The 13,919-nt window shown below is 37.1% G+C and overlaps 1 protein-coding gene across 3 annotated transcripts in view; it reads right to left on the reverse strand.

Moving 5' to 3' along the window:
* The window catches only part of TBC1D15 (TBC1 domain family member 15), an 80,621-nt gene that overhangs the window by 44,924 nt on the left and 21,778 nt on the right, over positions 1-13,919 (reverse strand). For all 3 annotated transcript variants that reach the window (XM_037049435.1, XM_037049437.1, XM_037049434.1), the window contains exons 2-4: positions 11,645-11,743; positions 11,172-11,246; positions 1,249-1,387 (exon numbers count right to left, since the gene is read on the reverse strand). In XM_037049435.1, the coding sequence (XP_036905330.1) occupies positions 1,249-1,387; positions 11,172-11,246; positions 11,645-11,743 (313 nt within the window). The remainder of the gene's footprint in view (positions 1-1,248; positions 1,388-11,171; positions 11,247-11,644; positions 11,744-13,919) is intronic.

Consider the following 13,919-nt stretch of genomic DNA (forward strand, 5'->3'; position numbering starts at 1 on the left):
CACACTGTATTAACACCAATGACATGACATAAAGAAATCTAGATTCGCATTTACAGAATCCCAGCAGTCGGTTGTTCTGGGAATATATATTTTCAAAACATTTCATCTGGTACCTAAAAACAAAGACTTAGCAGTAGAAACTCTTAGAAATATAAAGTTAAATAAGTCCTTGATAGTCAATTTTTTAAAGGTTTGTCGCAAATTTTCTTTGTGAATCACCAAAAATCGTTTTAAAAAAGTAAAGATTGTAATTAATGAGAAATTTATTTGAAAAAATTCTATTTAAAAATGGAATGTTTCATAATGGCATCTTGTGAATAATTTACTTCTTAATTGCCACTGTTTCCAAGAAATGATACAGTTCAAAACACAACTATTATATATGAGAATTACTCTTCAGGCCATGCATAAAAATAAAGTCTACTTAGTAACAATGCTGTATAAGTGTAGCAAAACATATTCCAATAAATTTTGGCCAGCCTTAGTATTTCTTTTTGAAATACTAAGATGCAATTCCTATATTCAGATGAATTCCTATATTCAGACCAAAATCACTGAAGAGTTAAAATACACTTTTCATTATAAAATACAAAGAAATCAATAGGAAAAAAATTTTTTAACTCTATACATTTGTTTAATGTTTTCGAAAGAGCTCAATCACAAATAACCTGGCTACATCACAAATGGGCCAGCTAGATCATATTTGTGGCAGTACATGTGTTCTATCAGGCTGCTAACTTGGCTTTTTGTACACATGCAGATAATTACCACACAGCAAGTACAAATTTAAATGTACATAAAGGAGGAGAGTCATTGAACTCGTATATAGGGGAGACTGCAATGAGCTCTTAAGATCCCACTAAACACTGAAATTAGAACAGATGGTTTAATGGTATACACCATCTCCCCCTGGTGCTTCAGAATAACATAACATTATTTTTTATTCTACTAGATTAAGAAAAAAGTACATGAGAGAAAGCCGAAGCAATTCTAAAGCGTTTCTATTTTTTGCCATTAATAACTACAAAACAAAAAAAGGTTTTGAAAGCCTTTTTTCATGAAGTCACAACCAACAAAACAACAAAAAGAGATGAAAAGAGAATATAACTAAAAAATATTAAGAGTTACATGTATCAACCAAAAGCATCCTTTTTTTCTAACTGAGGAATCTGAAAGAATTGCTTTGCACTTTTGATAACAGTATATTGCAGCAAATCAGTTTAAGATTTCAAAAGATTTAATTCATACCTCCACAGGTTTGTGGTTTCTTTTTAAATGAAACTGTATTAACCATGTCCCACTCTGCTTCATAACTGTTCACATGTTCCGGTCCTCGATGAGCTCCATCTTTGGGGGCCTGGGTCCATTCTACAACTGAACTGGAGTCCTAAAATAATTACAGCACATAAAATATTTAGGGACTAAAAGTAGAATTTAATTTCAATCACTAACATTTTCTCAGCATTTATATAAATTAAGTTTGTATATTGTGGCAGGTATCACCAGTGGAAACACGAAACACTGTTTCCTATCATTTTCTCCCTTTCCCACCTTCACCAAAGACATAAGCTCGCTCAGATTCCTTGCAGTTAGGGTTGCCAATGATACATGAGGAGAAGTCAACTGCAGAACTTCTGCAAATGCTTTTGCTTTACTAATGGAAGTCTCATCCCTTTCCCCCCTTTCACTGCTTTCAATGCAGCTGTGTTGCTTAAAAATACAGCTCCATCTTCTAACCATGGGGAAAAAAGCAAGAGAACTACAGCAAACAGCTCCAAGTCTTCAGATTTCTGGGTGAGGAAAACAGCTAATGGGGGTATTTAGCCAACCAGAGGTTGCACATTTATTTCCCTCAGTCAAAATTAGCTAAAAGCTATAAAAAACGTATCCACATGTATAGTTCTGTAGGATTTTTCGTTTAAAAAGAGGATAAAACCAAAAGTCTAAAATGCAATGTTAACAATTTTACTAAATCAAAAAGTTTAACTTCTATACACCAAAAAATACCACACATATGTAAAAGAGAAGAATGGGTAAAAATATTTCCAAAATATATAGTAGATGACATAAAAACACCCAGAATACAAAAACAACTCCTACAATTTACTTAGAAAACAAATAGAATTTATTTATTTAGAAATATCAAAAGAAAAATAAGCAAATCATATAAACAAGCAAGTCAAAAAAGAAATATGAAGTAACTAATATACAGGAAGATGTCCAATTTCCTAAACAATCAAAGAAAAGCAAGTTAAGATGAATTTCAATTCTTTTGCCCTATTCAATTAAAAAACAAAAATACAAAAGACAGTGTGAGGTATGCCACCCTACACTGTGATGACAGTACTTACTCCCAAAACGCAATTCAGATAAACATTAAAATTCAAAATAGGCAAGTGTTTTACCACAATAATTCTTTTTTCATCATCTACCCCACAGAAATACTAAGATGCAAACATGTGTGTACAAAGATGCAAATGTAAGAATTTTCATTACAGCATTGTTTGTAAAAGTGGGAAAAAAACCCTGGAAATTCCTAATATCCATCAATAAAGAAATGAGTAAATAAACTAGGGGGTTATCTGTGAAATACTAAGCAGTAGTTTAAGGACTGATATGTTAATATTTATATATGTTCAATATATAATAGTAAATACAAATGTTGTCACAATGTGTGCAATATAACAACTCCATGTATATATGTAATTAGAAGCACAAAGGAGAGAACTAAAGATAAAGGACAGAGAGGAAAACTGATAAATTCTCAAAAGACAATACACTAAAAAACAGGGACAGATGAAGGACAGGGTTCTAATGAAGCAGAACTACAATTTCTACTATTTGAATTTTTATAAGAATGTATCCATCTATTGCTAGCATTGATCTTTTCTTTTTAAAGAGGAGAAAAAACTGTAGGAATGAGAAGATTATTATAAAGGCACAGAAAAAAATAAGAATACATAGATAGATAGAGACTGAAAAATTTGGGTGGGAGGGACTGAATGAATAAAAGTATAAAGTGTAGTGTTTCCTCTTCCAGGTCCTTAATAAGGAAGACTGCCACATACCTGCCCAATTTAAAAAATGCAACCCTTACCACTATCACTACCATCCCTACCATCACTAGTAGAGAGGGTTAATAAGCTTCTACAGAACCCCACCTCTCACAAAGGTTTGGATTAGCTTATCAGGTCCCTTCAGAAATCAGGATAAAGGTCAAGCTAAAAACAGAACTACTAACAAAAGTCCAGAAGGCTAGACGTTTACTCATTGGTAAAGGTAACACAGACTATTTCTGAATTAGGAAAAACTAAGCACACTCAGTAAAGAGACAACACTCTAAAAACAGGAGAATTGAAATTCTACCTATACAATGAGATGACAAGACACCTAGTTGGCAAGACTCCGAGCTCTTTCCCAACTAAATTCTCAGAACACTGGAATCCAGGCTTACCCTTTCCAGGAAGGAATCTGCAAATTATTCTGTGAAAAACAATTAGCCTAAAAGAAGACCTAGATGTCAATACCAAGGATCCCTAAGAAAAGAGCCTAGCCAGGTCACCCTGAGTCCTTACTATTACCAAGCTTGCCCATACCTAGAGAGATTATAATCACTTTTCTGCTGTTAAATACGAGTCCTATAAAGATCACCGAACATCAAAGGCAAATGTCGACCCAAAAGACAGTGTCCAAATGAAACAAGGGAAAAGAAGTCAATCAGAGGAAGTTGACTATCTAAAGAAATAAAAGCATCCAAAAAACTATCCTTAAACTCCTTAGAAATAAGGAAGGATATTACGTCAACTAAGAACAAGATGCTGTTTTTAAAAGGGGTGTGGAGGGACACACAACACAATGTCTTAGAAATTAAAACTCTAACAAAAACAAAAAAGGCAATAAAAGATTTGGAACATAAGCTTGGAGAAATTTCCTAAAAAATACTATGCACACATACACATAGAAAAGAACTATAAAGCAGAAAAGAAAGTATTTTTAAAAAGACAGGACCAGCCCCGGCTAATGTGGATTGAGCACCAGCCTAAGAACCAAAGGATCACCAGTTCAATTCCCATCAAGGCCCATGCCTGGGTTGTGGGCCAGGCCCCTGGCTGGGGGTGTGTAAGAGGTAGCCAATGAGATGTTTTTCTCCCTTTCTTCCCCTCTCTCTAAAAATAAAAAAATAAAATATTTTTTTAAAAATTATAGGACTAAGGTCCAGAAGGTCTAAAGAATTCCATTAAGAAAGAAAATGGAAAGTGGAAAAGAAGAAATCATCACTGAAATAACTCAAAAACATGTCCATATTAAAAGGGTCCATAAAGTACCCAGCACAAAGGATTTAAAAAAACTACAAAGGCACATTATCAGAATATATAAAACATTAGAAATAAAAGCCAATTCTAAAAGATTTTAAAAAGAAAATACATACAAAGGATTAGGAATTAGAATATATTAAACCTAACATCAATCAAATAAAATAGACAAACCAGGGATGATAACTTTCAAAAACAGGTTGGAAAACTTATCTTCAAACTGTAATTCTATACCAGCCAAGGAATCCAGTTCAGAATAAGAATAGAAAAGTTTACAAAAAGGAGACTTCTCATTAAGATAGAGGTATAGGTAAACACAACTCGCTTCCTCCAAAAACGACAGCAAAAATTACAATTAAACAAGAAAACAAGTATCACCCAGAATCACCAGGAAATGGAACTACAGGAAAGTCCAACAACCAAGGAATCAAAGAAGTCACATTCATTAGACAGGTAGAAGGGGCAGACACATGGAGAAGCATAATGGGAGTCCCAACAACCACGGTGGTGGATAAAAATTGGGAGAGATATCACAAAAGCATGGAATCCCAGCCCCACACCAGGTCCCTTGGTCCAGCGACCCAGTGCCAGGAATCTAAAGCTCCGTAACTCTGGTTGTAAAAACCAATGGGAGGTAGGAGGTCGAAGAAACTGCAAAATTATCAGGCGTCTCCTCTTAAAGAGTCCACAACCAACTTATGACTCACTCGGACTCACTCCCTCTGGGCTCCAGCACTGGCACAGCAGCTTCAAGATAACCAATGGCATATGGCAAGAAATTCAAGTGTCTGGCATGTGAGCAAGAGTGAGAGGACAGGTCCCTCCCAGACAGAACACCAGTGGCCAGGCAGTGATCATAGTCCTCATTCTGAGTCCTCCTCCACACAGAGCCACATAGTGGGAACACCATAACTGAGACTCCATCAATGAGGTTCACAAAGGTTGCCCCGCCCATGCAATTAACTAAGGTTCCATCCACCCACACCTAATGCACGTGCTTTTCTATATTAGTACACACTACTAAGATAGAGAGTCAAAGCGACTCTACTAAATACATAGAAACAAACAGATGGAAACTGCCAAAAGGAGAAGACAAAGATATATAACCAAAATGAAAAGAACAGAACAAAACTCCAGAAATAGAACTAAACAAAATGGAGACAAGCAATGTTTCAGACGAAGAGTTCAAAATACTGATGTTTAGAATGCTCAACCAACTCAATGGGTAATTCAACAGCATAAAAGTTACCCAGCCAGAAACAAAGGTTACACTAAGTGAAATGAAGAAAAACTTACAGGCAATCAACAGTAGAGTGGATGGCCCTGGCTGGTGTAGCTCAGTGGATTGAGCACAGGCCTGCGAACCAGAGGATCACGGTTCGATTCCCAGTCAGGGCACATGCCTGGGTTGCAGGCCAGTTCCCTGCAGGCCAACTTCCAGCACGGGATGCATGAAAGGCAACCATACATTGATGTTTCTCTCCCTCTCTCCTTCCCCTCTAAAGATAAATAAATAAAAATAAAATCTTTAAAAACAAAACAAAAAAAAAACACAGTAGAGTGGATGAAGCCAAGAATCAAATCACTGAGTTGGAACAAGGAAGAAAAAAAAATTCAGTCAGAACAGCAACAAGAAAAAAGAATCCCCCCCACAAAAAAAAAATAGACTAAGTAACATGTGGGACAACTTCAAACATACCAACATTCGAATCACAGGTGTGCCAAGAGAGAACATAAAGAACAAGAAACTGAAAACTCGTTGGAAAAAATAATGAAAGCAAAATTCCCTAATTTGGTGAAGGAAATAGAATATAAGCCCCGGAAGCACAGAGTCCCAAGCAAGATGAACACAAAGAAGATCACATCAAGATATATCATAATTAAAATGCCACAGGTTAAAGATAAAGAGAGAATCTTAAAAGCAGCAAGAGAAAAACAGATAGTTACCTACAAAGGACTCCCCATAAGACTGTCAGCTGATTTCTCAAAAGAAACTTTGCAGGCAAGAAGGGGCTGCCAACAGTATTCAAAGTCATGAAAGGCAAGACCTACAACCTAGATTACTCTATCCAGCAAAGCTATCATTTAGAATGGAAGGGCAGATTAAGTGTTTTACAGATTAGGTAAAGCTAAAGGAGTTCATCACCAAGCCTTTATTATATGAAATCTTAAAGGAATGTACCTAAGAAAAAGAAGATAAAAAGTATAAACAGTAAAATGACAACAAACTTACAACTATCAACAACTGAACCTAAAAAAAAGAAAACAACAAACTAAGCAAACAACTAGAACAGTAACAGAATCACAGAAATGGAGACAACATGGAGGGTTATCAGCAGAGAGGGACAGGAGAGAGAATGGGGGAAAAGGTACAGGGAATATGAACCATAAATGGTAGGTACAATATAGGCAGGGGGGAGGTTAAGAATAGTATAGGAAATGGAGAAGCCAAAGAACTTATACGCATACCCCATGGACATGAACTAAGTTGGGGGACTGCTAGTAGGTGAGGGTGCAGGGCAGAAGGGGATAAAGGGGAAAAATGGGACAACTATAACTGTATAATCAATAAAATATACTTTAAGAAAAAAAAGATCAAAAACATTAAAATATAAAAATTCACAACTATCAACAACTGAACCTAAAAAAACAAAAACTGAGCAAACAAGTGGAACAAAAACAGAATCAGAGAAATGGAGATCAGTTGGAGGGGTACCAGTTGGGAGAGGGAAGAGAGAAGGGGGCAAAGGTGCAGAGATTAAGAAGTACAAATTGGGCCCTGGCTGGTGTAGCTCAGTGGATTGAGCACAGGCCTGCGAACCAAAGGATCGAGTTTCGATTCCCAGTCACGACACATGCCTGGGTTGAGGAGCCAATTACCAGCAGTGAACGCAAGAAAGGCAACCACACATTGATATTTCTCTGCCTCTCCCCTTCCCTTGCCCTCTAAAGATATATAAATAAAATCTTTTAAAAAAAAGTACAAATTTGTAGATATAGAATAGACAGGAGAGTGTTAAGAACAATATAGGAAATATAGTATCCGAATATCTTAAATGCATGACCCATGGACATGAACTAAGGGCAGGACTGCCATAGGGAATGAAGGGTTTTGGGTGGAGGGGGGCAAAGGAGGAAAAATCAGGACCACTGTAATAGCATAATCAATAAAATATATTTTTAAAAAAGAAAAGTCTATAAGAAGAAATGTATTTGCTTACATATACCTTTTTTCTCAGGAAGTGCTAGAACTGCACCAAAACAAGGGAGTAATCCAAAATAGGTAGGTAACAGCATAGGATATAGAAAACTGGGATTAAAATATGGAAAATAGGAAAACAGAATTCCCAAGATAACTTCTGCACAGAAACAAAAGAGAAAGTAGTTCAGAGTGAAGCTAGTAAGACTGTGGTAAAAAAAAGTCTCTATAAAAATGAAATTAGAAGATGATCTATATGATTAAATACTTTGAGAAGAAATGTGGACAGACTTCCGGCCAAGATAGCGGCATAGGTGGAAACACTTTGCCTCCTTGCACAACCAAGTTTAAAGACAACAAAGTTTTAGTAACAAAAATGCAACCAAAACACACAAAATTCAACTATACAGAAGTCCAAACACAACGAACTGTTCAGCCAGACCAGTAAGAGGGGTGGAGCCAGCAACTGGTGGAGCGGGGTTGCACAGTAAAACTCGGCCAGACCAACCCAGGCGCGCAGGTGGTGGCTGGCAGATCCCAGGCATGGGGTTGTGACAGGCAGACCCAGTGAGGGTGCAAGGCAGCAGGCTGACCATGGTCACACATTCGCACGCAGATAAACCAGGTGAAGGAGCGAGCAGTGAGACGGACCGCGCAGGACCCAGCAGTGAGAAGCAGCAGAGGGGACTGCCATTGCCCCTCTTTGACCCCACCCCCACATACAGTGTCACAACCTAGCAGCTGGGTTGCCCCACCCTGGTGAACACCTAGGGCTCTGCCCCTCATACCTAACAGGCACAAACAGACCAAAACATTATGGTTCAAGAAGAACTCAAAGCCCCAGAGCCAGTAACTCTAAGCAACCAAGAAACAGCCAAACTATCAGATACACAGTTCAAAGAACTGGTGACCAGCATGCTCACAGAACTGGTTGATTTTGGTCACAAATTAGATGAAAAAATGAAGGCTACACTAAGTGAAATGAAGGGAAATGCACAGGGAACAAATAGTTCCCTGGACTACTGGAAAGGAAACTGGGACTCAAATCAAGGGAGTGGGCCACAGGAAGAAAGAAATGACCAAACAGAAAAGAAGGGAGAAACAAGAATTCAAAAAAATGAGGAGCTTAGGAACCTTCAGGACATCTTTAAACGTTCCAACATCCGAATTATAGGGGTACCAGAAGGTGAAAGAGAACAGCCACAAGTGGAAAACTTATTTGAACAAATAATAAAGGAGAACTTCCCCAATCTGGCAAAGGAAAGAGACTTCCAGGAAATCCAGGAACCTCAGAGAGTCCCAAAGAAGTTGGACCCAAGAAGGAACACACCAAGGCACATCATCATTAGCCAAGATTAAAATGAAGGAGAGAATTCTAGAAGCAGCAAGAGATAAGGGGACAGTCACCTACAAAGGAGTGCCCATTAGACTGTCAGCTGATTTCTCAAAAGAGACCTTACAGGCAAGAAGGAGCTGGAAAGAAGTATTCCAAGTCATGAAATCCAAAGACCTACATCCAAGATTGTTCTATCCAGCAAAGCTTTCATTTAGAATGAAAGGGCAGATAAAGTGCTTCTCAGATAAGGTCAAGTTCAAGGAGTTCATCATCACTAAGCCCTTATTATATGAAATATTAAAGGGACTTATCTAAGAAAAAGAAGATAAAAAATAGGAACAGTGAAAGGACAGCAAACTCACAGTTATTAACAGCCACATCTAAAACAAAAGCAAACTAAGAGGACAGCTAGATCAGAAGCAGAACCATAGAAATGGAGATCACATGGAGGGTTAGCAACAGGGGAGTGGGAGGAGGAGAAGGGGGGAGAAGGTACAGAAAATAGCATAGACAGTAGGTAGAAAATAGATAGGGGGAGGGCAAGAATAGTAGGGGAAATATAGAATCTAAAGAACTTGAGACACGTGGACATAAAGTAAAGGAGGGAAATGGTGGGGGAGGGGGTGCGCAGGGTGGAGGGGAATGAAGGGGGGAAATAGGACAACTGTAATGGCATAATCAATAAAATATATTTTTAAAAAAATAAATAAAATAACCAAAAAAAAGAGAAAGAAATGTGGACAGCAGAATCAGAATTTTAAGATGAAAGTGAATTAAAGAGAAGATAAAGCTAAATCAACCTCCCATAGTGAGAAGTTAAAACATGATACAAATTTTGTAACACAAATAATCATAAAACCCAATGATTCTACTCCCAGGTTTTCAAGAGAAAACACATTTCCACACAAAAATTGTACATGACTGTCCATAGCAGCATTATTTTATTAGCCTAAAAGTAAACACAACCCAAATGTCTATTATCAAATGATAAATAAAATAAACGCTACATTATTCAGAAGGAAAAAAATAACAAAATATCAATAGATGCTATAACATGGATGAACCTTGAAACATTATGCTAAGTGAAAGAAGCCAGTCACAATACCACAGTTTGTATGATTCCATATAGATGAAATGTCCACAGTGTGGTTGCCAGGGGCTTGGAGAAGAATGGATTGGAGAGTAACCAATAAAAGGTAGTTTATTTTTCAGGGATGATGAAAATGCGCTAAAATTAGGTATTGGTGATAGTTGCACAAAACTGTTAATACACTACTACCACGGAATTATAAACCTTAAAAGAGTTTTATGGTATGTGAATTATACCCCAATAAAGCTGTTTTTTTTTTCAATGACATAAGGTTACCAGTAGACAGTCTTTCAGGAGTGTCAGGGAGTCTCACCCATTGTCCAGACAGTAGCACGCAGAGGTTCTTACACTGAGTGCTTGGAAAGCTAAAATAATCTTGGAGAGGGTCTGAGCATGAAAAGCAAGTGAGATAATAGGAAAAAGCCCTCCCCTCCCTGCTGGTACCACAATGGAGGGAAAGGCAGGAATATGTACCATAGAAGTCAAAATGGTGTGTGAGTGTGGCGGGGGGGGGGTGGGGGGGTGGGGGTGGGGGTGGGTACTGGACCAAAGAGGCCTGTAAGTCTATACTGGGGAGAGAAAGGATTGGTTAGGAGGTGGACCCACCCAATGCACAGCAAAGCTTGGTACGCTCACTGGTCATTTTGAGAAAGCATTTGGTCTGTCCCACACCCAAGCTAATATAATTCTAGAGAATAAAGAGGTTCTCTCTGGTTTATGCACACAGTACACTGGCCTTTCTCTCCATGGGCCATGTAGCCCATGGAATACAGGAGGGAGTCTCTCTCTTGTTCTTGTCTCCCTGGTAATGCACAGACCAGTTCATTCACACGTCCTCTCACCCAAGAGCATAAAACCAGGCAGCACTAACAGCTGAGACCAAGACCGAACAGGCTCCTCATGCAAGAAGCTGCCTGAAATGGGCAATAGCCAGAAACAACCTAAGCTAACTATACAGGGACTACAACCACTTAACAGCCGCCTATGGGCTCCAAAGGACTGTACTTTAAATTGAGTCAGGAACTCTGGACACTGACTTTTGTATTGGTCTTGCTGAGGCTTTAAGAGAGGAGTCCAACAACCTCCAAGATCGTGTAGCACCTGAATAAAACCTCTTTCTTTTCACACCAACATCTGCCTTGCAAGTGTGGATTTTGTGGTGACAGGCACCTGAATCTCCATTTTTTGTTCAGTTACAGTAACTTCAATCACATATTTTTTTCTCTTAAATACCTTTCCAGCACAGAGAATACTAGAAGAATCTAACGCATCATCCAACGGTTTCCAATCCACTATCACTTCAGCATCCTAGAGAAAAAAATTATGAACTATATTTACTATTCAGCAGTATCTTAAATTCTTAGTCACCTATTTTTAATTCACTGTACAAAAAATAAAATTTTAACCTCTTAAATATTAGCATTTTAAATATGCAAACTATAATTGAACAAATGTTACGTAAATTTTAAAATTCTGCTTACATTTTATCATAAAAAATTATTGCAACTTTTATATAATAAGTATTCCTTGCTATTTTACTGACTTATCTGAAAGTATATTTCTAACATCATTTATGTTAAATTTATAACCACTGTTAAATTACATAATTTTATCTTACACATGAAATTCAAACTTGCTGGCAATGCCCCAAAGATGAGACACTACTATGAACAATTATGAAATGAAATCATTTACTGGAAACATACCTTTTCTAAAACACGTAATATTCCTGAAATCAAGCTGTCTTGATCACTGGTCTTTCCACAAGAGGAGTGAATATAGACCCCCTCCTGTTCATATATAATCTGGAAGAGTAAAAATAAGATGAATCCCACCATTTTTATTCAATACTATTTCAACATCAATTAAAAAATATTAAGAGATATTTCCCTATAATGCCCGAACCAAGATGCTGATTATTTCATGTATCTATATATTACTATAAAAATAGCACTCAGACTTAAGACCACGTCAAACAAAGATAAACTGGATGTTTTCTTTCCAGTTTTGGTTTTGTGATTATCATAATTTTAACCTACTCCATACACAAAGATATAAGGCTAATGGCTGTGTCTTAATAAGCAAATTTTACTTAAATATATTTTTAATAAACATTAAGCAAAATACTGAACTCAAATGGAAAACACATTTGAAAATATTCAAGAATAACAGCAGATGAAATACAATCAGGAAATACTTTCTAACTATTCCCATCATAGCACTTTTAAAAAGATTTTAATTTATTTATTTTTAGAGAGAAGGGAAGGGAGAAAGAGAGAGAAACACTGATGTAAGAAAGAGAAACACTGATCAACTATCTCTCATATGCACCCTGACTGAGGACCAAACACAAAAGGCAGGCATGTGCCCTGACTGGAAATCGAAAAAGTGACCTTTCACTTTGCAGAACAGTGCCCAACCAACTGAGCCACAGCAGTCGGGTTGATAATAGCACATTTTTTACTGTAAGATCATTCTGATGTGTTTTTTTGTGGCACAGTGGCATGTAAATTCAAGGAATAATATGAGAATTTCAAATAGTAATGTTGAGATTAGATTAACTAGTTCAAGATCACAAATATTGAGTGCTCTATATGTAAAAGCAAGTAAAAGGCCACAGGTATACAAATATGATTAAAACACGGTCCCAAAGTAAAGCCTTATCTTCTATAGCAACAATTTTCAACTAGTGGTCCATAAAAATTGTTTAAACATGCAATACCTGAGTCAAGGGCACTGACCACTTTTCTCTTATATTATCAAATTTAAAATATAAATGACAACAGCCAACACAACAATAGCCATCTGGTGTGAATGAATCAAAACTATGTCTATTTTTTGGTCAGATCAGAAAGTGTACTATTTTTTGGTGCATCTTACAAATTTTAGCTATTAGTTTATATGTGCCATGAGATGGAAAAGGCTGAAAACTGATGTTCTCTAGAATAATGTTATAAATTAACATTATATTCCTAGAATCCCTTTGAACCATTAAATTTTTTTGCATTATGAAAATAAGTAAAAGAGAAATAAAATAGTCACTTCTAGACCTAAGTACTTTTGACATAGTAAGTTTGGGATACAGTGTACTTAATATTTATAGAGACTTTTTATTAATATAATCACATCCCTATTCAGAATAGCATGAGGATCCAACCACAATGCAAGACAAGCACCATCAGAGTCCATCACCATCTCCAACTCGCTGAAGAATATAAATGGGCTGTACTCTCTCCTGTTTCTACCTAACAGACATGGAACATTTATACACTAGGGCCTCCATAAATCACAGCTTAATCGTTACAATAAACCAGGGACATAAATTCTATAACTGTTTCCTACTACATCATTAGGGTAAGAGCCCATACATGTAAATGAAAAACACTGGACTTCCAGTCAAGATGGCAGTGAAAGTAAACACAGCTTGCTTCCTCACACAACCACATCAAAATTACAACTACACAATAGAACAGGGGTGTTAACATCATCATTAAAATGGCAAAATTCCAAGATAAAGAGAGAATCTTACAGGCAGCAAGGGAGAAAAGGGAAGTAACATACAAGGGAGGCCCAATAAGGTTAGTCACTGACTTCTCAATGGAAACGCTCCAAGCAAGAGAATGGCAAAAAATTTTCCAAGTAATGAGAACCAGAGGCCTGCAACCACGGCTACTTTACCCAGCAAAGCTCTCAATCAAGATAGAAAGCCAAATAAAGAGTTTCCAAGAAAAAAGAAGTCTAAAACAATACGCCCCCACCAAACCAGCTCTGCAAGAGATGCTAAAAGGACTACTCTAAGGAAAAGAGAGAGACAGAGAGGAACACAAGTATAAAAATGGCAATGAATAAGTACCTATCAATAATAACCTTAAACGTAAATGGATTAAATGCTCCAATCAAAAGACATAGAATAGCTGAATGGATAAGAAAGAATGACCCACACATATGCTGCCTACAAGAGACCCACCTCAGGACAAAAGA

This window comes from Sturnira hondurensis, unplaced genomic scaffold (genome assembly GCF_014824575.4).
Source record: "Sturnira hondurensis isolate 20B ecotype Veracruz unplaced genomic scaffold, ASM1482457v3 Scaffold0006496, whole genome shotgun sequence".
Lineage (NCBI taxonomy): Eukaryota > Metazoa > Chordata > Mammalia > Chiroptera > Phyllostomidae > Sturnira > Sturnira hondurensis.